We start from the raw sequence: 27,350 nt of genomic DNA on the forward strand, positions 1-27,350 counted from the left end.
ATTTGATTGTTTTCAATCGTTAACTTGCTAGTGTACGGTATATTAACCGCGTTGACCTTGTTTAGGTGCGCTAATTTATTTTTAATCTTCCTCAAAAGTATTAAGCCACTTGGATGGCTTATCCGGTTCATTTGCAGAAGTTATACTCTTTAGCACCATTGTCAAAGAGAGTGGACTAGAGTGAATCAGAATGAGATCGCAATGGCCACACGGCGGCGACAAGGAGAGGAGCACTGCGCTTAGTGCGCTTGTTAATTCAGTCTGGCGCGGTTGCTCTGCGCGGCAAAACGCGTCACCGCAGTCTCCACTAGCCTCGAGCTGCAAATACTCGCCTTAACTTTCACTTTCGTAGCTATAAACAAATCGGTTGAATTGAAAACATTTAACTGTAATTTTACTCATAAGCAAATATACGCTTAAGAAGTGGGAAGGAACTTGCGAGGAAGTGACATTTGACAAACTATTTCTCAACAATGCACGAAAGTTGAAAAAAATAGTGGTTCAGCGTTCGTGGTTAAGTGACGACCTCTAATTAAAGCACAATGGGAACGGACTATGGTAAGTCCACGTTACATTTATTTTACTACATACTTTATTCTAATACATAAGGACTATGAATATCATGATCCATTTGAGGAAGTCTATGTTTCAGATTTAGATAGGTACATCTGTGTAAGTTTTGCGCGCGCACTTTTACTTTTGAACTCTAATTGTAATCTACCCTCCAATTCTCTTCATAAATATTATGTGTACAAGCTCAGACTTTAAACTTAGAATTTGAATGACCTCCAGACATAAGTGTGGGCAGGAATAATCCAGACCCACACTGCCCTTCTAAGCTAAAAAGCGGAATTTGCATTAAATTTTCATTGAAAATACGTCCTTTTAGCTTAGGAGGGCAGCACATCGAAATGCGATTACGCTAGCTGAAATGATTTAAGAAACTATACTGCAAAACGTAATTCAAGACCAAAAAAAGTAAGAAATGTTGCCACTTTTTTACTAGCGCGTCTTGTATTTATGTACAAATAAATAAATAAAAGTACTTTTTTAAATAGTAGGAGTAAAATTAGTAATGAATAAATTATCTTAGCGTGATTATTTATCAAAAGGAATTTACAATTTTAGAAACAAATTATTGCAATGGCAACATTGTCTCACTTTTTTTGGTCTTGAATTACGTTTTGTAGTTTAGTGGACTTGGACGACAAAACTACAAAAGAATTGACATAAAATAATAACAAGTGATCCTTACCAAAAGAACCTACACCAGTGTGGTCATGTTTTACTTGCATTAATCTGTGACGTTCCACGGGAAAAGGTACCTTATGAGGGTTTCTAGTTTCGGAGATATGAAATGTTTTGTAAAGAGGTGAAAAAATGCTCAATTTTTTTTTATTGTGTGATCTGAAACCTTCATGCGTAACGTTTGTTTACCTGTTTTTATTTTTGTTATAAGTTAGTTATAAGCCTAGTAATGTCGTCTCAGAGTTTAGTCGAAAAGGTACCTTATGGAAAAAAGATTGAAAATTCCTAAAAAAACTAGTCAATACGGGAAAAGAAGTTTGGTAGAGAACTGTATTAGCATTCTGCAAAACTAATTTGATAATTTCAGTTCTGGTTGGGGCGCCTAGCAAATATTATAACCGTACATCGACCGACATTACAAATCCAAGTAGCCTGATATTATACCAAAGTTACTCTCGTCAAGTCTTTCTTAACTAGTATAATCTTCATTTAGTTTGGTCGCATGCAATAAATCAGCCATTCGTTTGCTGAAAAATGCCAATACCCGACGCATTACCTTATGGAATATCTGAGGTCATTGAACCTCAATGCCGCTTGTCTTCAATGGCAACCAAAATATATTATTGATAAGAAATAGACGATTTATACCATCTTTACCCCAAAATATTATTAGTTTATCCTAACTGTTCCATCATCATCATGCCTCGTCATGTAACTTAACCACAAGGTACCTTTTCATTACATACAAATTATTGGTCTTTTTTAAGATTATTATGACGAAGAACTAATTAAATTTGTGGCAGTTTAATGTAAACTAATATTTTCTATTCATAAAAGATAAACTTCAATGTGATTGATGTTTTGTAGTGATGTATTATTAGATTTATTTCCATAAGGTACCTTTTCGTAAATGTATGGAGCAAATACTGTAATTGTTATGTAAGTTTAAAGTGGCTAAAGGGGTTAAATATAGTATTTAGTTGGGGTTTTAGGATTTATTTCATTTGAATGACAGAATTTCTTTCATATGTGCTCAGAAAAATTGATTGTGTGTTACATTAAAAGTAAAAATATTCAATTTTCTGATTTTATATGAAAAAGTCAGAAAATACATTTTCACCTCTAAATCGGTATTGTTTTTTGCTTAAATTGTCTCTCAGTGTCGTTTTCTAATAGATACAATTTAAATCTTGAGAGCTCATTGCAATCAATCGTGAAAATGAAATAAAACTTTATTTTCAAGAGATTGGTTAGTATACACATAAATCAGTCGATATCAAAGGTTTCTATTTGCATTACAGAACAAGTCGCAACATTTTTTTAATCTCAGATATATAAGGTATTATTATTTGTAGTCAACTATGTAACTTACTTCAGGAACATAGTTTTTTAGGCGGCTAAACTTAAAACTTCTCTATCGTAAAGTTGCTCATTTCACAACTTTATTTTGAAAAAATCATATCACTGTAACTACGCAACTTAGAAGGTTGATCTTTTGTGTTATCGATAGCTTATTTATTGTAGATTACTGGGGTGTGCATAACTCCATACCCGCCATAAGGTACCTTTGCCCGTGGGACGTCACAATTCTGTTTTGTGTAAGTTTAGACTAATGGGATATATGCCATATGTTAATGTATGACCATACCTAACCGCTTAATTAAACTTGCGCTTTCACGTAAGTTCTAATGTTATTGCTAATGCGAATGAATATGAGGTAGGTAAGTAAAATATGAAATGTGCGCCACTGTCTCTAATAGGGGTTGGTCTGTTCTCTAATCTGACTTTTCTCATAATTTGGCTCTATAGTTAGTGGGTTGGTTTTTATGAAAGAGATTTAAAACATATAGGTACCTACCTAGCTGTGTTTTTATTATAAACTTGCAGTTCGATTGGCCAATATACTATACCTACTTAATAATAGATTTGATTTTGAACTACAATAACAGGTATCTGGGGTACTTTAAAAAAAAGTTTACAAATTATTTCACCGCAGGTGGACTATATAAATTCAGTATGTACCTATGTAATGTATGGGATGGTCACTACAACATATTACGTACATGTAAGTAATGTGCCTTGAGTCCGTTCCTCTAGCAGACAACAAAGGTTTAATTTGAACTTTAATGGCTCCTCTACACGATGGGCCAGCGCCGGTCACTCCAAGGGACGCATTTATGCGTTAGAGGGAGCAAGTGATATTGCTATCTCATTCTACCGCATGGCTGATGCGTCCCTTGGAGTGGCCGGCGCTGGCCCATCTTGTAGAGGAGCCATAACAAAGAACTGAACGCGATTAGGGTTACCAGATAGAATTATTTAGATAGATAGGGTTTAGAATTTCCTGACAAAATTCCTGATTTCCAAATATTTTTCCTGACATTCATATTTTTGACGACGGGGGGGGGGGGGGGCGGCTCGGGTTTAGCCGCCGAGCTAATTTAATTATAAAGATTTGTTAATTAATAATTACGAAGTTATTGATAAGTTGAGTGGATCTCATTTATTATTTTTTTGGATTAATTTAAGAAAGTAAATTAAAAGGTACCTACTTTATAAAAAAAGTCTATCTATTCAAAAAATTCCTGATATTTTCGTGTTCTGTCCCCATTCCTGACAAAAGGCTAAAATTCCTGACATGTCAGGAAAATTCCTGTCATCTGGTAACCCTAAACGCGATGGCATTAAATGCATGTAAATATTGACATTCTTATTTCGTCACTGCTTTGAAAAAATCTAGTATCTCACATTGCTACACAGTAACTCTGTATGCATCACACACTTTTACCTTTTGAATTGACACAATAAGTATTTTCAAATATGTAGAAGTATTTTTCTAATTATGCTGAGTGTATAATATAGAAAGAACAATGTGTATAAGTATCTAATCTCCAAAATAAATGTAACGAATACAAATCATAAAGACTCGTTAAGAATCAACGTTATGTTAAAAACTGGCCCATAGTTGTACTTAAGGACTATAGCTACCTGATTATACGGTACTTATTATTTATTGAGGTAGAAAGGTAGCTACGAGCATTACGACATTAAAGAAGATCGAGGGTCTAAGTTTTATTAAACAGGGTCTAAGTTTTATCAAACAGTCGTTATCGAGATTCACTATAACAGTCTTATAAATGTGCATTTGACTATTTCCTTTATGTCATTGTTATATTTATGGTATGTAGGATTTGCTTTGGGAAAACCATTCACTATCCTAATACAATAAGTTTATTTTGAAAACAACTCTATACCGACTTATTTATATTTGGTTACATATCCAATCTATTTATCTATCTATTAATACCTTTAAACGAGCAATTCTTGTATATCTATTTATATATTTCAGAGATCTCGGAAACGGTTCTAACGATTTCGATGAAATTTGGTGTATGGGGCTTTTCGGGGCCAGAAAATAGATCTAGCTAGGTCTTATCTGGGAAAACGCGCATTTTTGAGTTTTTTATGTTTTCCGAGCAAAGCTGAGTCTAACCAGATATGTATTTTATATATTAATTGGAGTGTTGAATTCTGGATGCTCGTAGCGTAGGCCCATAGGAATGTCTAATTATTTAGGACGATTAGATCTAAGAAGTTGAGTGTTAAGAAATTTGAATAAAATTTGAGTTTCTAGTGCAGTCAGCAACTCAGCATCTATAGTAGCGGAGAGGACGCGCTTAGTTAGGTACTTAACTGCCATCCTGATGCTTTTCCTAATAGAGATATTTGGCGATCCATGCTCCATGCCTAAAGACCATGGAGGACACTCCTCTGACGGAAAGCTAAATATGTATCTACAGAGCACGTCTAATTGTACTACACTTGAAGTCATAGTATCTTTTTAGGGTTCCGTACCCAAAGGGTAAAACGGGACCCTATTACTAAGACTTCGCTGTCCGTCCGTCCGTCCGTCCGTCTGTCACCAGGCTGTATCTCACGAACCGTGATAGCTAGACAGTTGAAATTTTCACAGATGATGTATTTCTGTTGCCGCTATAACAACAAATACTAAAAACAGAATAAAATAAAGATTTAAATGGGGCTCCCATACAACAAACGTGATTTTTGACCAATTTTGAAGCAACGTCGGGAGGGGTCAGTACTTGGATGGGTGACCGTTTTTTTTTTGCTTTTTTGTTTTTTTTTTGCATTGTGGTACGGAACCCTTCGTGCGCGAGTCCGACTCGCACTTGCCCGGTTTTTTTTTAAGCTGCTAGAGAATGTTAGATACCTTTGACGCGCAGTCTGATCCGCTACTTTTGGTACTAACTGACCTAACGGTAGGTACCTATGAACTTAAAAAGGAAAATGGTATTTTCCTGCACATAATATAAATATATTTTACGTATAAATTTATGAACAAATTCCCCGTGGTCAGTGTGAAACAACGTTTAAAAAATAATTAGGTTAATCCATAAGAATTACTTTGTAAAGTGGTATTGTACATATGTACAATTGATTATAAAATAAATTAAAAAAAGTGATAAAATTCAATAACTAATTATTCATAACCAATGTACGAGCTTAGCATATTCCCTTATATCTACTTATTTAACCGGATTTAGGAATTATAAATGCTACAATTGATGTAGTAGTAGTAGGGTAATTAAGTATAGAAATGATGGCTATATGCACAGTGTGCGTGCAGTGTGACAACGGCCTAATTGTACCTACACAAGGCAGTGTATGAAACTAGTCTGTACATAAATAGCTACGTAGCTATAGCTATATAGATCGCTACCAGTCTGCTTAGTTCTTAGGTAGCCAAGATAATGTCGTTAGGGGTAACATGAGAACATTCGCACAATGCCTAATCCAGGACAATAACGACATGTATGTAAGTTGGAGGTACCTACCTATTTTATCGTATCTACGTATCGTACTTTAACATGGGCACAGGCATGGGTTTTTTTGCCCTCAGTATCTGAGCAAAAAATGCAAAATGTATTGATATTTATCTTTACGGCGGACTACATAGACACTACATCATGTAAATTTCATTTCTGAATTTAGTGGCGCTGTGCGATTAATGTAACTTTGATATTGTCTATAAAACAAGACCGAAGTGATCCCATAAGTGTTCCGTGAACAAAGTTTTGTACGGAACACTAAAAAGAAATATTACTAACTGATATGATATATAATATAATAAAACTCGATAAACAACGGCATAAGGTTACAGGTTATCCTAATGCATATTAATCATATCATACAATACACACATATGTTAAATATTATTTTTCTATTTTTTTATAATAATAAGTCTGTTTTTTAGTAGTGGTGATTTTTTCAGTAGGTCCCCACTTCAAAAAATTTATATAAGTTATGAATTGGCTTAAGTAATAACAGATTCCATTGGCAAAACTTATTTAGAGGGCTGACCCGAATCGGACTCAGAAAAAACAAGGAAAAACACAAAAACCAACAACTTTAGGAAATGGATTGTCCTATACTCATCATCATCAATAATTAATATTAGAAACAGCGTGCGAAATGAAATGAGTAATATCGCGTAAAAGAGGAAAAGCGATTGCTAAATGTGCGATAAGAAAAGTGAACAAACAATAAGAGTCATAATGGAAGACCAATATAACAAGGACAATGAACAGGGTTTTTCAATATGACTCACTTGTAAAATGCGCTCTCACGTTTGTCGCGAGCACTTGAATGTCATGCCAAGCATATCATGGAAGTATCACTATCTTTTGTGATATAATGGAAAGAGATGCAACACAAATGTTTGGATAATCATGACCAAAATTATGTGTTGCTGTAATGAGCTGTTATTTGCTATTGTAAACACAGCGGACCGCTTTAGTTTGATCCTTCTTTCACTTTTAAGATCGCGCTTCTCATGTTGCATAGTTTTTAGTTTTCATTCTTTCAAGGCCCGTTTTGGCTAACTAATCACGAAAATTGCCAAAGACGCCTGTTTTTGCAATCGCACCGATGCTAACGGCCAGATATCTCACAAAAACTGATTGATGACGCCCAGTCGGATCATCTAGAATTCTAGATTACGGAATTATGTTTGTACTTAGTCTACATCTACAATATAATAAAACAAGAAAGCTCATTTCATAGTAACTGCTCGTATGATGTTTTGTGAATAGACAGAGTGCACTCGGCGTGATAAGCGATACTAGCGATAGGATGACGATATAATTAACACTTCACGTGTTGTGTTTCCCCCTACATAGGTTAACTAGATCACATTTGATTTGAAGTGCTTTGTATTTTACCTAATCACTATACTTGATCAAAGATCTAATAACATGATATGAATTATTATAGCTTATTGTGGAAATTTACATCTATCTAATTACTTCGGTAAATTCGAAATTATTTGCAAGAATTTTACGAGGCAGGTTAAAGGACTCCATTATTTAGACTCCATAGGAAAAGCTCAAATCTGAATAGCTCAGTTTTGCAGTGGAGTTAGTTTACTTAGTTTAGCTTACTAATAAACAACACGATTTTGTTAAGTTTATTTAGTTTTGTATCCTATTTTACAAACCTTATAATGTGTGTAGGTATGTCACTAGCTATAGGAACCATTTTTGAATGTACGTGTATTATTAAATTGAAATGCATAAACACACAATAATACTTATCTAACTGTAGGTCAGAGCGCGGGTGTCTCTCCCGAATTTTATTAGTCGTGAATAAAAGAGTGTGCACGTAGATATTTCGCTTTAATCAAATCAAATCTGGCATCGAGCACAAACGGTAACAATGATATTAACGACTGCAACTGATATGGCGACATGCGACTTGCAAGTCCTGCGTGCGCCAACGTGACAGTCGTGTCGTGACACTTGTTTCCTATCCCGACTCATCTTTCATTCTAACTCTTAACCTAAATAATGCATGCAATATTCTAATGGTATATAAGTACTATTTGTAAGGTTGTCTGGAAGAGATCGCTCTTAAGCGATAAGACCGCCTGTTGTTACCTCTATCGTCTTTGTTTATGTTATTGTTCATTTATTGTAAATTACGTGTTGTTTTTAATTTTTTATATTATTTGACATTGTTAATAATTTAGTTAATTGATTGCTAATAATGGTTTTTAAATTGTGTATTGCTTGACATTTGTATAGTTATAATCAATTGTTATTTCCCTACTTGACGATCATAATATAAATTCGTATAGATTAGTGTAAAATAATTTATATTGTAATTTTATATTATGAAATAAATAAATCTAAATCTAAATCGTGTATGTGAGGTGTGCAATAAAGTGTATTGTATTGTATTTTATATTGTTCAATTAAAGAATCGTTTCCAAGGTGTTAAACTACAGTTGTTTTTATAAAAAAAAATGTTTATATTCTTATTGCATGGACGCATGATTATTCCACGTGGATGTGCATTGGATGGAATGTTCGTAAGTATCCCGCTTCTTTTTAATACTTATATAAAAGGAAGTTTAATTTCGTTTCCTTTATTAGAAAATTGTGAAAAGAAATATCCTTCCATGCAATTATTTTTACATAAAATAGGAATTCATCTTTTACATGTAACATCATGTAAAAATGTTTAACGCATAGGTTGCCATCTTCGGTGATCGGTATAAATATGACACGCGTAAATATAGTAGGTACACACTCATGCACGGTTACACACAGTAGGCACATTTATTGGGCGTGTGCCCACGGTAGCGTGGTTCCATAAAATCGCGACTGTTCACCGTAAATTGTAAAACGCGCGATGTTGGGCAAGGACCTTAATGCGAGACGCTAAGAGTTAGATTTCAGTGATTGATGCACCAATGTTGTTTCTAACTGGCCGGGTATTCCCAACGCTTACTCATTCAAATGAACTAATATAACTTTGACCTCAAAAAGTGTAACTACTGGACGTAGCTGGAGTAATACTTATATTGGTTGTCTTGATGGTGTGCACGTCATGCTGGAATAGTCCTGAATGCCGCCGGACGGTGATCGCACCGCGGGACGTAAATAAAGATACCGTCAGCCATTCACACATTGATCATACTATTAGTACACATTAGCCGGAGACCACAATGCACAACTGTGTTCTATTCAATTGGCACGTTTTTTACTGTTGAACAAAAGACAATCAATACCTACGTATAGGCTGATATAGGTAAGTACATAGTAGAGCCTCGCTAAATACAAAGCTAGAATGATAACATTAATAATATTTGTACCATAAGTGTTGATAATCTGAGAAATGTATATTGAATGCACTTACACTATATATAACAAGTGCCTCATTTTTAAGACCTATGCACACCGGACGCGTGTGCGTAGACGTGCAAATGCTCGTTGTAATACAACTACATAGGTAAATGCAAGCATCTTAGATATTGCTTTAACAAAAAATACAACCCGTTTAGAGTTAATGGTTATCCTCCAGACTAAATCAATGTCAATTAGTTTTAATATAATCCCATCAAAAACATAAATGTAAAAAAGGAGAGCCAAGTTCAATACAAAAATTATGCTTGGCTGTGGGGTTCGCCGCAAAAAGAATGGAGATTTAAATGAGTACCAAGTTCTATGCAAAATCCAAATATGTATTTATAGGAACAAAATAACATTATAAACAAGTATTAAACTCTATTTCTTTGCTTTATTGGATACCTATAACAATTGCTGTTATTTAAAAAAAATGCGAGATCTTAAAGCAGGTTAGATTTGACTTGGCCAGTTTTCATTACATCAATCATTTTATAAAGTTATTCAACATATATATTTTGTAATTCTGATAAAAACTGGCCAAGCCAAATCTAACCTACTTTAAGATCTCACATTTTTTTTAAATAACAGCAATTGTTATAGGTATCCAATAAAGCAAAGAAATAGAGTTTAATACTTGTTTATAATGTTATTTTGTTCCTATAAATACATATTTGGATTTTGCATAGAACTTGGTACTCATTTAAATCTCCATTCTTTTTGCGGCGAACCCCACAGCCAAGCATAATTTTTGTATTGAACTTGGCTCTCCTTTTTTACATTTATGTTTTTGATGGGATATCAATACTTTTTGTAAAGAAAACTAGGCAGGTATTGAGATTTAATGTTTTTTCTTGTGTTTCCGCTGCATGTTTTTTACTTGTTCTTTGTATTAATTATGTGGTGCCACGCGCCGCCAACGACACACCGTGGGCCGGTTGTTTAGCGCGTATTACAGGTTTTTTGTATGGGCACCCCCCCTATTTTTTTACTTTTTTTATTTTTAGATTTTTTCCTACGCTTACACACAATTACCGAGCTGGATTCCAAATTTCATCCTTCTAGGTCATCTGGAAGTAGGTTAGGTTTAGGTACTATATGTCAGTCACAATAAAAAAGAAATTTGTATGGGAACCCCCCCTGTTTATTAACTTTTTTTTGTATTTAGATTTTTTCCTACGCTTACACACAATAACCGAGCTGGATTCCAAATTTCATCCTTCTAGGTCATCTGGAAGTAGGTTAGGTTTAGGTACTTATATGTCAGTCACAATAAAAAATGGTTTTTTTGTATGGGGACCCCCCCTATTTTATAACTTTTTTTAATTTTTAGATTTTTTCCTACGTTTTCACACAATAACTGAGCTGGATTCCAAATTTCATCCTTCTAGGTCATCTGGAAGTAGGTTAGGTTTAGGTACTATAGGTATGTCAGTCAGTCTTAAAATTTACGACTTTTTGACCTTCATATCTTTATAACCGTTTGAGCTAGCTTCATGAAATTTGGGCTTCTAGATGTCCTTATGGATATAATTAAACACACGTAGTTTTATGTGTTTACGTTAAAGATGTTTTGAGTTATAGAAGGGTCAAAAGTGGCACCAAGTGGTTCGTGTAATATTACACTTGGCGCTGGCTAGCCAGTTCCTTTGCTTGAACTTGGCTTGACACGCTGCCGCGTGTCTAGATCTATTAAACCGCAGTCTCTAGCCGAGGCGAGGTGACTCATGTGAAATGTTCTTTATTCTGCCCGCTCACGTACCTCTTACACAAGCGAATCAGTCTTCGACGTGACTTTATTGGGTACACATGTCCCATACCAATAAAAAACATAAACAGTGATTCAGTGAATCGGGAAAAGTAGTGAATTCGATGTGGCTGGGAAGTTAAGCAATTCATAATAGTCTGGTTAATTAGTTATTTTGCAATACATTATCAATTAAGTACATGATAAGTAGTTAGTATTATTTATGATTAAGTATGGCAATATTTATTGATTGTTGTCTTCATCTCCACGTTGCTAATAAATTTTCACATACGTATTAAGTCCGTTACATATTATTTGTCTATCCGGTTATCTTCTACAAGGGATCCTAAATTACAAATGTGTGCGCCTGAAATGTCCCATTTCTAAATATAAGTAACGCACGATACGTTACCCACATTATTTAATGTCGGGGATATTATTAAAACTAGGTAGGTAGTTAGGCGATCACTTTAGCTGTTTCTAAAGTACTGTTTCATGTGTTTGTAGATATACAAATTACACATGTACTTACTAATGTACCTATACATAGCCTACAGTTGGGTCTAAATTTCTGTACATGTATAGGTACTTGACGAGAAGTTTTTGTTGACAAAATAATCGTTAATGGTTTCTGAGAACTACCTGCCTATTTACCTAGGTAACGTTAAGATAAAAATCATTGTTTACATTGACTATGCGTGACCTCGTCGTAAGCCTCTTTTGACGTAAAAACCATAGTTAGCAGTTGTTACCACAGGCATCTACCTTATAAAAGTATACTTGTGTCTATTTATTCAATGACGTAACTTATGATGGCGACTCGTGTTTAAAACCGCGATGTATATCATATTCATATGTTAATGTGATGTTACCAACTGATGATTACAAATATGGACCTTTATTATGTACATATACATTCTTGTAAGCAACGGAGGCTATCTAATACATAGTTTATTATTACAATTATTTGGTACAAATACAACTTATACAGTGTAGGTACTCAAGCACTACCTGGTCCATTTCTGAACAGAGAAAACAAAAATTTTACATTCCTAAAACACGTTTGCGAAAAAAAGCATGTGTTTTGGTTAAGTCCTAGATGTCGACATGCCTTTAATATAATAGACACACATCACATACACATAGGGTAGTAGGAATAGTAGGTGACAAGACGTTCACCGTAGATAATTAGATTAATTTGGTATGGTTAAAAAGATGGAATACAATACTATTTTAGTAGCATGCGTTGTTACTAAAATTATAGTTCGTTTTTTTAGCATTCGAAATAAGGTAAACAATCTTGATGTGTCTTTTAAGTTTTAATTGAAAAACACATTTTTAAAATGATAATAAAAACAACATTAAAATTAAAACTAAAATTTAACAGAACTTATAAATAAAAAATGCCCCCCAGGTCACCTTCGTTTGTTATGGTGCCCAGGAGGCTGGCAGCGTTTCCTTTTTGGATGGCCAGGCTTATTCTCTGGCCGAGGTAGCTGCGGTGGTCACCTGTGGTGTCGATGAGACGCTGGGACATTTCCTTAAATAAGGCTTTTGCGCTAGGCCCCCACGGTCCCAGAGTCTCTAAATAAGTTATTAAAATAAGTTTTTAAAATAAGTTACGGCATATACGTAACAATTATGAATCTAATACGATCATTTATATTCTTCTGCTTTCATAAGTACTTAATAGTTATTGATAAAGCGTTTCTCAATGAAAAGACATGTCAAAATCACTTATCTTCTTTCAAGTTCTTTCTAATGCCACAGAATAAATAATAGTACTAGGTACAGAAGACTCTCTCTCTCTCTAACAAAACGCGTCTGTTATGATCAGGACAGATATGGCCGCTAGGTGGCGACAGCGCCACGCGCGGCTTATGGCAAACCCCAAAATTGGGGTCGAACGGATGTAGTTTTAGCTACCTGTAGCAAAGCGAGCGGAGTGAGACACGCCTGCTAATGCTAAAAAAAACGAACTATAGTACCCATCATGGATTGATAATGATTGTAAGTGGGTCCTGCAGGGTTTCTAAAATTACTATTTAATCTAATAGAGCTAGACTTCGGCTAAACCACGCTATTGTGTAAAATACTACAAGCAGGTGTACAATTGTCATTTTTGACAAAGTCTTTCAGAACTATATAATTTTATTATTACTCGTCGTTCAAAAAACAATGAGAAAAAAAAGAAAGAGGCTTCGTCGTCTCGTGGTTTTTCCTTATTTTGTGAATAATATTGTATCAAGGTTGTTGATTTTAGATCAATACAATATTTTAATAAAATCTGCAGTAACGTACGTCACTGTACGAATGTCGATTGGTATAAAACGACCACTCAAGGAAAATGACAGGTTACAGAAACTGTATGAGTGGGTCCCTAATTAACCCGGCCTTAAAGCCTTCGCTTCGTCTGTGTCCATGCACCGCTTAACAATATTATGTACACTGTTGGCAGTTTTTAAGGAAAAACATACATGATTTTTCACCACACCATCTCGGAAAGGCTTACTTTGCGCTTTAAAAACTGATAGCGAAATTAGCGAACTTGCATTCTATTCACATGTTGAGTCACAATTTTGAGTCGTTTTCTTATGTTTGCTGGTAAAATTGACTTTTAAATGATGATTTTGGATGATAAATATTTAATAACATACATTTGGTTTGATAATTTACATTTAATATATGCTTCGGGTTGGTCTGGTGAAAAATTTTGTTTAACCCTCGTGCTTTGAATCCGTCGCAACGCTCAAGATTCCATTTTGGTATCTTTCGCTTGCTCGGGTATCAATATTAGCACGACAGGTGAAACAACAACTTTGCCCCCTTGTAAAACAAATAACTATATTTGGGCGGTTAACCAAACCAGATTGAGATTGGTATTTGTATCTGCTGTAGGTTTTGTTTTCACGTGCAATTTCGTGCAAAAGGGTATTAATTACTAAACCTAAAATCAGACATCAACCTCATTGGGTAATATCGAGACAATTGTATGAAATAGTCAAAATCAAACGTAGAGTTCTAAAGTTAACATCACAACATTCAAGATAACAAGGGACATCCTAATCCTAGCGAAGTGAAGACCCACTTGAAACAATTAGCACGAGCAATCGCGTAATTAACGGTTGAGAGTAAGAAACCTTTGTTAAAACCTGGTCGTTGCCCCTGCTTTATAAACTAGGTACCTAACTAGCACGCAGAGTAACTAACAAAAATAATTGCCATAATATGAACTGATAAAATTATGACGTAAGTAAGACGTAAAACAGTAAGCACCATTATGAAATTTTTATATATTATTATAACGGATTTACAAATGACTTGTATAAAAGTCAGATGTCGGATATGAATATGAATCACATTATTTTATTATGATTTAAAAATTGCTTGCATATCGATAACATTTGAGTCGATATTTAATCTGGTGATTAGGTACCAGCACTGGTAAGTTTTGCCCCCGAAATTTCCGCCAGGAGAAAAAATGTGCGAGTGGGGAATTATATACAAGATAACCAAAATTTACGTATTGCTAAAAAATACAAGGGACCATGCAGGTCATGGTCAAGTTGATAACAAACTCAGTAGCGGCCGCACTCCGTAACCGTACAATCTCTACCAAGTATTAGTGCCGTGTCGTGTTTACTGCAGTTAAAATTCATTAACACTGAATGTATTCATTAGGCTCATTGGATAAGAGATAAATTAATATAGGTAGGTACTCGTAGAATTAACTCCTACTCCTAGAATTAAAATTAGAAGTATGAAGCGTTTACTTAGTACGATTCATTTTATTTTTTTAAGTATTTTCTCTAATCTCCGGTGGTATACTACATATATACAGACGGGCCATTTGCGCGTTCCAGGGTCAGCCGAGTTAGTTGGTTAAGCCTGGATCGCGCAAGTGGCCCTTAAGTAATATTGTATATGTATGTATAATTTGCCGCTTCCTTTGTGATGAATATTATTGTCGTGCATGAACCTAATTCGCTTGCGCGCGGGTATGACTTTACGCTTCTACAGTCCTCCATCCAGATGTAGACGCCTCTCTTTATGTGACATGATCATTTGGGACAAAGAAATTTCAGGAATATAAATCGATTATTCGAAGGATCCTTTGACTATAGACTGACGAAATACATTACCTACAGATGTAGTGCATAATTGCTTTCCTTATTTTCTCAGAAACGTTCGTATGTGTCATGCTACTTCAGTCAACCTAAGTACTTTTTGTACCGAGACTGACTGAAATAGCAAGACATGTTAGTACGTTTCCGTGAAAATATGAAAGAAAATAATTACGCACTACATCTGTACACCTATTTATCACGATTAGGTATCAACATAATCTAGCCTTCTCGTACCTAAGTACTTAGTTACAATCTTAGATTATAATTGTATAGGTTATCAAATCATTACTTACTTTTTTGACCACAGACGAACATACAAGCCTTAATCACTGTTGTCACGTTTCGCCATTTGACTAGCCAATGAACTCTCGTAAGCTATGCCCGTAGGTAAACTGACAAAATAATCTGTATCAAAATTATCCAGACAACCAAACCGGCGTTATCAGCACCGATAAGGCATGAGAAATAACGCACTAGTAGTATTAGTATGCGATTACTCATAACACCGAACGCATCGAATTCATCAGAACACAGAACAATTCATACAAGTCTCAAAAAATGAAGTGATGTTAGTGATATAAAATGAACAATGGGCTGCTGTGGAGACTGTTGTGCTGTTCCCTCGAAAGAGTCCAGTAAGTTAAAACATGTATTAAGGTATTTAAGGTTAAATTAATCAGTAGGTCAGTGCTGATGCTGAACCAAGCCCACGGACGTGCACGAAAGAATGCAATGCATTTAGAGTAGGTACCTATGTATCTTTAACCTTTCGGCAAAAGATCACGATAAATATGAGAATCTGTTGAATGTTGTGATTAATTTCACTTCAAGTGTTTTGGTAAAATTCAATTCTATGTTATTAAGTTTGTTGTATTGCTTTATTTCTGTGTAAACCACACTGGTTAAAGATGGATTAGATGGAAAAGAAAACTCAAGATTGTTTTTTCTACAGAGTAATTTTTCAGCAATACGCAATGCATTGGATACTTATACGTAATCAAAAATATGTAGGTATCCGAAAGTAAACTGTCCCTTTTTCTATTCAGACGGTAGAGCGTAGAGTCGTAGACTGGATTAATGGATTTTCGAACGCGCTAGGTTTTCTAATACATATACTAATTATTTTTAAACAAAACGTTAAGTAATGCTGTATATGCACCGGAAGAAAACTGCAGGTTGTACTTAGGATCGGCTCGCGATTAGAGAGTCGCATCTCAAGGGCCACAGATCGGACCGGAACAATATCCGTTCTATGTTCAACGATTACAGGCAGGGCCGATTACCGTGAAAGCAGCATATCAAATCAAGGCTATGCTATACTTGAATAACTAATCAACTCAGTGAATATTTTTACCATCGAATTTTATCATAATTGCACTGCCAAATTGCTAAAAAATGCATCCAACAAGATTTCCTTGTTTCATTACATACACAAATATAAATATACAATACGTGTATCATATTATGCTATGATATTTAGCATTTCTAAATATCAATAAGTCGTGGATATTCAAATTATTTTAAACGGGTTACTCATATATTATTGTTAAAATCGTTTGAGGTGCGGTTTTTCAGATATTCTTAATTCAATGCGAAGCAAAATAGTCATAAGCGAGCATGGCGAGTGTTGAATCTAAAACTAACGTAACTACCTACTACGAAATATTATGTCAAATATTTGCTGCATATTTTGCGACTGTATTTTAGGTGTCGTGTCGTTGGTTTACTGGATGGAATCGACTGACATCGATTTTTGGATTATTATAAGAATTAGGAGCGAAAAACAAATTCCATTCCATACGCATTTTTAAAAGCTCAAACTCTTATAAATTCACATTCAAAAAACGAACAGTTTATGCCTGTGGTTAATATAATATGCACCAAAATGCGTAAATATATTTTATATAATGTTAATATCCAGAGAGGAAAATGGGGACTACGTTTGACTCACCATAAATAATAACATGTGTGGTTTGCAGGGGACCCGCTGCGGCACGACCCCGAGTTCAGCGGGCCCGTCCGCAACCGCTCCTGCACCGACGTCGTCTGGCTGATCGTCTTCATACTGTTCCTGGGTGCGTGGGGCTACGTGGGTTACTATGGTATGTATCACCACCGACACTGCAAATTTTGAACAGCTTATTATACGTAAAAATGGTCAAGGTAATTTTTTCTATTGGGTGCTATCTACTAACTATAAAATCCCTAATGTTACTAAAAGGTTTCTTGTATCAAAAAGTGAGGTACATATCTACTCACTGTATGAGAACTTATAACAAAATTACCTACACTTAAAGAGACTTACATTTTTGCTCAGTTTCCGCTAAAGAATAGCTGTATTTTTATATCACAAAAGTAATGGAAATTAATTCTTGCCCGAGTAGGGCCTCTCGCCACCGCCGGCTTCGCTGACTTTAATAAATGAGTACCTAGGTGCAATGCAATAAGGCTTCTCGGGGATTTGAACGCCGAGAGAAAAATGCCTAGGAGCTGTAACTATAACCGTTAGTGGTTCCATCTGGACCAACAATTTCCTTAGGGCTGTCGGCAGTCGGCATCTAAATAATGACGGTACGGTAGGGCTGTATTTTTAGAGGATACGCAGTTGTCTATGAGAATAGCTAGGTACCTTCATGCTCCGCTGGTTCTCAATAAAGAATGCCAAATTTCTTCAAAATCCCATATATTTTTAGGTATAAAACACGGAAATGTAGAACAGCTTTTGGCGCCCATGGATATGAAGGGAAGAAGGTGCGGGCTCGACTCGACGCTTCAAGACAAGAAGTACCTAGTTTTCTTCGATATCAGCGAGTGCCTCTCGCCCACAACCGCTATCTCTGGTTGTAAAACTCCACAAGTAAGAAACAAAACCACGTATTTTTTTTTGTAATTGTGTCCCAGAGACGGTCTACCCTACTACTATAGGTATGTGATTGTAAGTAGCGCACGACCCACCTACTAATCAAACCTATATTTCAGGTATGTGTTAACGAATGTCCGAAAGAAACGATAGTGTTCAATACCGGCAGTTACACGGCAGCAACCTTCAACAATTGGAGATCGAAAATGATTTGTGTCGACGGGATAAACACTGCCACCATGACTCATGTTGAGGCCACGCAGTATATGAAGGACACCAAATGTGCCAGCTATGTTTTGAAAAGCCAGTCAGGTAACTTTTATTCTATTAAATACAATAAGTTTTTGTTTCGCGTGACACCGGTGTTATTTGACTTATTTGCCACTAACTCGAGTGAAAGTTAGTTCCTTAAATTGCATTTTTGCCTATAAAAATATCTGCCTGTTTTCTCTAACCGGACCCATTTAGATATGTATGTATAATACGCTCCAGTGCTGTCTCGATGCATCGGTTACCTGACTGAAATGGAGTGCAAGAATCAGGCGAATGGGACCCCTCAGAGCACGGATATGAAATGTGTGAGAAACCCTAAAGAGGTCCAAAAACAGTTGCGTGAGAAAGCAACGGTCCTGGACTCGTACGTGGGGTGGCTGGCTGCCAAATGGGTGACGTTCTTCACCAGCGGAAACGAGCGAGACGCCCACATTGTAGGTAGCCCGGCCCAGGTGGCCGCACGTCCGTCTAGCACGTTCCCTGCTCGTGTACAGTAACTCCGCATGAACTTACCCTAACTATCTAACATGTTGCTTGACCGCACTATGAATTAATCCGACACCCTTAACCATTCACAAATGTATTGTCTCGAATGAGCTCGTTTCCGCGAGCGCGGTAGTTTATACGCTCGCGGTATACTTACCATGTGCACATTCCCTAACTCTGGGGTCGGCAAACGTCTGAAAAAAGAGGAATAAAAAAATCCATGTTCTTTTGGTCAATCTTAATATTTATATATTTTTTTACTATTAAACCTCAAATGGGCAGCATGAGCCTGGGGAGCCAGGACAGTTTGCCGCCCCCTACCTTAACGTACCTACACTATTCTTGTACATGTACCTATATTATACTTACCTACTCCACTAACTCCACGGTGGTGGCATATGGTCGCAGTGCTGGGCAGATGCTTCATCAACGTCACGGAAGCCATAGAGAAAATAGAAGCATTCGTCAATTACACCGAAGATGATATCGTCAATAACCTCAGCAACTTGATACGATATAAACAAGTAAGTAGAAGGCGCACCTAACTACAACTAGTGCCTATCAGTACATGAATAAATGTGGATCCGCGGTCACTGATCAATAATACTTAAAATGTTAACGCTATTTTAATTTGATATTAATCATTACTATAGCTGGTCAAGCAAATCTTGTCACTAAAAAAAGGCGCGAAATTCAAATTTTCTATGGGACAATATCCCTTGGCGCCTACATTTTTCAAATTTGCCGCCTTTTTCTACTGATAAGATCTGCTTGACCAAGTATATATCTTTTGATTCTGATCCTTTGTTTATTAGTTTTAGATTTATTCTCGCCTACTTATTAAACCTGTAACCGAACATGTGAACACGTAAAAGAATATATTTATTGTCTGTAAATATGAAAAGTATTCTATGTCCTTCTCCGGGACTGAAACTATAGATGGTTAAGCAAACTTTGTCAGTAGAAAAAGGCGCGAAATTCAAATTTTCTATGAGACAATATCTCTTCGCGCCTACATTTTTCAAATTTGCCGCCTTTTTCTACCGACAAGATAGTCTTGACCAAGTAACTATCTATATATATATACTTCAACGGTTAAAGCATGAAGAGCTAACAAACACTAGACTGGCAGACAGAGTTACCTTTACATTTACTAGTATGCATTGTATAAATGATAAATCGGTAGTTTGGGTGTGGTAAAGTGCATGGGCCATGCATCCTGAGCGCGATGAAGATAGCTAAACCTAATGAACAAGGATAATTCTATAAACGCACTCCACTAATATTATTATATCGAGATCAGTGATTTAGGAAAATATGTCCTATGTTGAATATAGTCCCCCCCAGTCTTTAAACATAAGTGTTTATTAATTCAAGCATGGACAATGATATCTTAATATCTAAACAACTAGAATATCTACCATAATTTATCACTCTGAATTATATACAGAAACAGACGGATAGTTGTCAAACAATTGCAATGTTTCCGAAGAGATCCTCAAATACGTAATTTTTGGTAACTATAAAATTGCTTACAATAATGTAATATTTAGCGGTATACACGCAATACATATACACCTAGATAGTGTAGAATTTTCTTTAGATACCTAGTGGTTATTATGATAGTGAATTGAAATAACCAAAATTCAATCTACATTTAGTTCACTTCAGTTTTTATTCGGTGGGCATATCTGTTAAATAACTTAAAATAACTGAAAGGGTATATAGATTAGATTACATATATGTATGTAGATATGTTTAGCTAATACGTTTATAAAGGCGTAAGCAATTGGCTTATAAAGATGCAAGTCTCAATGCACAATTAAATAAACCGGTTACTTATAGTAGTGTACCCTATGATGGGCGTGGAACCAGTAATGGGACAAAAAAACACAAATCCTGTAAAATAAGTGTCTAAAAGTAGTTTATAAACACTGCCTGTATATTATCATAAATAAGAGTCCTAGAGCTGTTTCAGTTTGAATTTTTATTAAATTTGGTTGTTTTTTAAGAAATTGGCGACAACCCAAAAGTTGTCGTGTCACTGAAAAAAAGTACCACTACGAATTCTTAACAACTTCGCTAAGAGAGGTGACTTAATTTATTAAATTTTAATTAATTAATACTTGATGAAAACTAAAATGTGTTTTGTTAATTGCATTTACCATGAGATAAGGTATACAACATACTATGTTGTGAGTCCACAGATGTAAAAAAATAGTGGTATTTGGCCCAATCCCATTATAGGAGCTGTAAAACTGCATACCTCCTATAATGGGAAATTTACATAATGATGCTTGCCATGCCATCATTTCATGTTTAAACAATACAGAAGTAAAATGTAGTTACGAAATATGTCAACCAGGAGGTATGCTCGGACTTCGGATAAATTAATATCGTTTTTTAGTGTGGGTCAAATCTTGGTAGCCGAGTTTGAGCCACTTTCCCGTTTTCCGATTGAGTTGAAATTTTGTATTCGTAATTAAATATGCAAATCGGATGATAATGCAATATTATGATAACATGGACCAGATCTGATGACCTATTTCAATATTTTATACTGATAGAGCAGTGTCCATTACTGGGGGGCCCATTACTGGAGCTTTGGTGTCCATGACTGGAGAAAAATAGCATAGTTTTAATTTGTTAAGTATGTGGAAACTCATTGCAGTATCTTTGATACAACACGCCTGAAACATGAAAGACGGGTAGGACTTTCATCTTTCAATACGCTAAGCGGTAGACCATTCACATGTATTAGGGAAATATCACAAATACTCCAAATTCCCTCTTAAATGTCCCATGACTGGTGCTGTTACTATAAGTGTTTTATGCAATTGTTCGTTAGCCTTAGACCACATACAACTGCCCTATAATAATACAGAGAAGTATAAAGTTCATTGCAATTACATGCAAAGTATCCCGGATTAAATGCAGTGGTAAATAAAATGGCGTTGGCGATGTCTTTTAATCATACTAATTCTTCCTTAACTTTGCATGTTTATAAGTAAAGTTGTCTGCGATCCTAGTTGCGTCTGGAGGCGGAGTGGTGACGTGTTGTGTGCTTGCAGTTGTCTTCCCAGATAGCGCAAGACTTGGTGCAGTCGCGCTGGTACATGTTGGGCGCGCTGGTGGCCGTCGTGGTGCTATGTTTCCTCTACATCCTCATACTACGGTGGGTGGTGACACCCGTCGTATGGGTCTCCATCGTCGGGCTGCTCGCATTGCTGGCATTCTGTAAGTATCCGTAGTCAGTCAGTAATCTGTCTAAATAGCACAAGTACTTTCCTTTTTATTCGGATCTCTTTAAGTGCCTAATTCCAAATTGGTGTGAATCTACCCGGTCTAGGTTCCACGACAGAAAGGAAATGTGATTTGCAAGTTAATGGGTAACTTTAACTCTTAGAATTCCTCGAGGCTTCTTAATCGGAGCGACGTCTCCTGTCATACGGGACCAACGAAGCTTGTAGCGCGTTAATTGAATAACTGCATTAGACCATTAGACTCTAGATTTAAAATCTAGGTTTTTCTGCAGCGACTAATCTATATTTACAATGTTTAGTTTTCTGAAACAGCATACATTTTAGGGTTTCATCATTATGAAACGTATCACCTCATACAACATACGTTTCTTCTAGCATGCTACCTCTGTTACGATCAATACGTGTTCTACCGGGGCAAGTCTGCGGGTCTCTACACCACGAGCTACAGCCTGCAGGGCTTCTTCCAAACGATGTTCTCCAAGCACCAGACCTGGCTGGCGCTGCTCATTATCCTTGCCATAATCCTGACCATCGTGCTCCTCATAGTTATCTTCCTGAGAAGCAGAATCACCATCGCCATTGCACTTATCCGTGAGGGAAGCAAGTAAGTCCTTTATTGGTTATTTGATAGAAAACCACCAGAAAAAACGTTTCGGATCTGACGTCCCGCACCATCAATCAAGTACAAGCGACTCGCAAATCATAAATTTATTTTTTTATTCAATTGGTACTCGTACTGTATGTAATGAACGGATGACGTAATATTACGTCAATTATTTTAGTGCCTACACAACCATATATTAGCTTTGACCAATTACATTTCAGAAGTCCTTTAAGGGACGCCTGTATCCATCTTTGTATTATATATTTTTGAAATGTTATATGTATGAAACTATAGATGGTCAAGCAAATCTTGTCAGTAGAAAAAGGCGCGAAATTCAAATTTTCTATGAGACGATATCTCTTCGCGCCTACATTTTTCAAATTTCCCGCCTTTTTCTACTGACAAGATCTGCTTGACCAACTATATACAATATCTTTGTTATGAAATACAGAAACATGACAAATTAAACAAGTTATAACAGCTTTTTCTTAACTCTACAGAGCCGTTATCGACATAAAATCGACGGTGTTCTTCCCGATATTCCCTTGGATAATCCAATGCGGTGTGTTGGCTTACTTCGCCACAGTGCTGGTGTATCTGCTGTCCATCGGCGAGCCAGAGTTTAAGGTGGTCGGCCTGAACGAAACCTGCGACTGCGGGACTACTTATAAGGTATAGCCACATTCTGGCCAAACAAATGAAGACTTGTACATAGGTACCTACAGTAGGAGCTAGGAGTTGCTAAAATACGATTACCGATTACTGAAGTCAATAACGCAAATCTGGGAAAATTATGTAAAATAGCTGAGTAGATAAACTGAGCCACAAAATTGCATGGCCCCTTTATAAATGGATTACATTCATAATGTGTCCTGTGTGTCCATGCACTATTCAGCTCGCTGTACATTGAAGTTTTTGAGTTGAAGCTAACTTATAATTAATTACTCGCGTTACGTTCTAAAACGCAAAGAGTAAAAATTTTTAACAATATGTAGGTAAGTAAGTACTATAAGTATCTTATTTGCAGGACCAAGACACCTGCAACCCGTCGGTGTTCCTGGAGAAATGTAAACAAGTCGGGACGACGAGGGCGTGCGAGGACGCCATCTGCCACTTCTCCGGCTTGGTCAGTCCTCACGAGGTCAACTACATGCACTGTAAGTTTGTATATCCGGGTCGGGACATTGACCGCCGCTAGTATTTATGAAATTGTAACCTTTAACTAAACCGAGCGTTGGAGGATTAGGATCGTTGATACACTTCTCATAGGTTGTTGCGTGGTAAAAAAAATTAAGATAAACGTCAACGTTAACGTCAACTCTTCCCAGAATAACCCTATGGCTTAGTCGATCAATCAATAGCCCCAAAAAACCGGGCAAGTGCGAGTCGGACTCGCGCACGAAGGGTTCCGTACCATAAAGCAAACAAAAACGGAAAAAAATGCAAAAAGAAAACGGTCACCCATCCAAGTACTGACCACGCCCGACGTTGCTTAACTTTGGTCAAAAATCACGTTTGCTGTATGGGAGCCCCACTTAAATCTTTATTTTATTCTGTTTTTAGTATTTGTTGTTATAGCGGCAACAGAAATACATCATCTGTGAAAATTTCAACTGTCTAGCTATGACGGTTCGTGATACAGCCTGGTGACAGACAGACGGACAGACGGACGGACGGACGGACAGCGAAGTCTTAGTAATAGGGTCCCGTTTTACCCTTTGGGTACGGAACCCTAAAAACTAAATTAGGTACCACTAAAACGGCGTTTAAACGCTTAAAAATTATCAGAATATTGTATCTTAGGACAGGAATAGGTAAAAGTAAAATAATTCATGCATAGGAGTAAGCGCTTGGAAAAAATGATCAGGTTTTTAGGGTGCTAATACGCCATGACTGTTTAAAGCCTTACGGAAACCCCCTTTGAGAATCCTTGAAGGGCCGGTCTCGGGTATAATGATTGGTTTGTACAGTTGTGAACCTGCTGGGCTGCTGCTGGGCGATGTTCTTCATCAGCGGCTGCGCGGACATGATCCTCGCCGGCGCCTTCTCCAAGTGGTACTGGACCTTTGACAAGAGGAACGTGCCTTTCTGGACCCTTACTGCTGCCATTTATAGAACAGTTTGGTATGTAGATTTACATAAGTACCTACATAATGTTATGGTCAATTATTTAATTTAAATTTTTTTTTGTTTTTAACTCAGCATTTCTTTGCATGTGGTTACTAACTATAATTAACATCGATGTTAATGAATTTGGGTTGGGTGATTTTAAAGCTTCAACCATAAGCCAGCTGAATGAGCATATTATTATGCTAAACGCCGCCTGTTTTTGGTTTGCAAGGTACCTATCATTTAACTGTTAAATCAAATAAACATGCCAAACGCTAAGTAAGACAAACTTCAGCGTCGGTACGCCACAACACAATTACAAAATTATCTCCAGTAATTTTTGTCAAGATAACAATTTGAACTTGTTTGATATTTTCAGCTTCCACTTAGGGACCGTCGCATTTGGCGCGCTGATCATCGCCATCGTCCGCGTGATCCGAATAATGCTGGAATACATCGACCACAAGCTGAAGAAGTTCGACAACCCCTTGACGCGCTGCATCCTCTGCTGCTGCAAGTGCTGTTTCTGGTGCTTGGAGAGCTTCCTCAAGTTCATCAACAAGAACGCGTACATAATGTGCGCCGTGCACGGAAAAAACTTCTGCGCTAGCGCACGCGATGCCTTCTCTCTGCTCATGAGGAACATCATACGAGTGGTCGTTTTAGATAAGGTAAGGTCCAAACTTAAGTTTGGATAACCACTCTTAACTTAACCCTTTACCAGGCTAAGGAATATATATTTTTCACATACTGCGCTTCAAACATGTCTTATATTTTCGATCATCAGTAAGACTTACATTCGATTAGTATCTTTGGACTGTCAGTCTGGTAATGGGTTAATTTCGAACGATACCATTCGGCTGGAAGGAATGAATCGGATGATCCGTAAGGACCACAGTTAGCATGTTTTCGTGTACGACGGACAAGCCCGTCAACATTGATTTTGGAAATTACCCGAACACATGAACATATATTGAGTATCTTTGTTTCGGAAGCTGGCCACCACGCATGGTCGTAAGCTCCTTGTATATTACCATAAGCGCCACTTGCACCATAACACTAACCCGGGGTTAATCGGTTAAACCGTTAACCCAGTATCAAATTGTACTGGTAACCATACTATTAGTTATTCTGTGACCATGGTAACTCCAGGTTTAACCAGTTAACTCCGGGTTGGTGAATGGTGCAAGTGCTGGCCTTAAGTAATTTCAGAGATGACAAAATTACTTTCTTTATATATTTTTTAATTGAGCTCACTCTCGTTTTAGGTGACAGACTTCATCTTCTTCCTGTCCAAGCTGCTGCTATCCATCGGCGTGGGCTTCGCCGTTTACTACCTGATGGAGTGGGGGCTCGTGTACGAGGTGACGCAGGGCCAGCGGCTGCACTCCAACTACGTGCCCGCCATCCTGCTGGGCGTGGCCACCTATCTCATCAGTACCATATTCTTCAACGTGTACGCCATGGCGGTGGATACGTTGTTCCTCTGCTTTTGTAAGTCACTGGTTTATTGCCGATTGTTTCTTCTCCTTTCACATCAACGCTTTCGTGGAAACAAGGTTATTGAAAGCGACTTAACCTTTTTTATGTGTATGGTGGCCTAAAATAGTCATATCAAATTTTGGCCGTACCGCATAGAGAAGAAAAAAGTGTCGAAAAATGCTGAAAAACTATATCAGGATCCTTATCAATCACAGAATAACGGTTAAATTTGCTTCGCAGGGCCCTGACTCGGTATTACAACTGGTACATGTCTATTTTTGTTCCGAGCTATGTTTATTCAATGTGTAGTTACGCATCGCTATGATTTGTGGTTTAATTTCGAATGTATTGTTTGTTTCAGTGGAAGACTGTGAACGCAACGACGGCTCTTCTGAGAAGAAGTATTTAATGTCGAAAGATCTTATGAGGATACTCGGTAAAAGGAATAAGAAAGATTAATTCGAGTCATTGTAAATTTGGAGTAATTCGTTCACATGGTATATGATTCATGTACTCGTTACCTAATGCAATTAATTTAAATGTAACATTTTTCTACGACTATTATGTCCAAATTATTTATTATGAAAATATTTGTAAATTTTTACATTTTTTACGCCTCTTTTAAAGTACCTTAATTAATTAATGCTACAAGCCAAATAAATAAACAGGTCGCAGTTACATACGTAATTGCTGTAGATTATTATGAAATAAATCGATGTCTCAAAATAATAATTATTATTATAGCATAATAATGATGTGCAATTGAGTGCCAGAGATTGTCTACTTTTATAATGTTAGTATTTACGTTACTAATTGTGATATGATTGATTATAGATATACTTTTAGATAACTGCACCGTTTTATTTTTTCCCGTTTCTTTGTGACCCCACTAGGCAATAAGCCTTGTAATAACATCAGATCCACAAGGACTAAATTCCGAATTC

General features: G+C 36.6%; 1 protein-coding gene across 5 annotated transcripts; it reads left to right on the forward strand.

Moving 5' to 3' along the window:
• The first annotated feature begins 341 nt into the window (after nucleotides 1–341).
• On the forward strand, nucleotides 342–27,180 carry LOC134678870 (choline transporter-like 2). 5 transcript variants are annotated; one of them, XM_063537592.1, is made up of 14 exons: nucleotides 11,236–11,363; nucleotides 15,864–15,964; nucleotides 17,309–17,431; nucleotides 18,023–18,186; nucleotides 18,309–18,501; nucleotides 18,682–18,896; nucleotides 22,020–22,185; nucleotides 22,587–22,815; nucleotides 23,316–23,487; nucleotides 23,843–23,972; nucleotides 24,786–24,939; nucleotides 25,304–25,595; nucleotides 26,193–26,418; nucleotides 26,768–27,180. In XM_063537592.1, the coding sequence occupies exons 2-14, from the start codon at nucleotides 15,919–15,921 to the stop codon at nucleotides 26,863–26,865; spliced, it is 2,208 nt and encodes a 735-aa protein (XP_063393662.1). In that variant the 5' UTR covers nucleotides 11,236–11,363; nucleotides 15,864–15,918; the 3' UTR covers nucleotides 26,866–27,180. The 5 variants fall into 5 exon arrangements, with proteins under 5 accessions (XP_063393663.1, XP_063393662.1, XP_063393664.1 ...); XM_063537593.1 differs by lacking the exons at nucleotides 11,236–11,363; nucleotides 15,864–15,964 and adding an exon at nucleotides 342–558; XM_063537594.1 differs by lacking the exons at nucleotides 11,236–11,363; nucleotides 18,682–18,896 and adding an exon at nucleotides 19,357–19,472 and having other exon boundaries at nucleotides 15,670–15,964.
• Nucleotides 27,181–27,350: the final 170 nt, after the last annotated feature.

The sequence above is a fragment of the Cydia fagiglandana genome, chromosome Z, assembly GCF_963556715.1.
Source record: "Cydia fagiglandana chromosome Z, ilCydFagi1.1, whole genome shotgun sequence".
Lineage (NCBI taxonomy): Eukaryota > Metazoa > Arthropoda > Insecta > Lepidoptera > Tortricidae > Cydia > Cydia fagiglandana.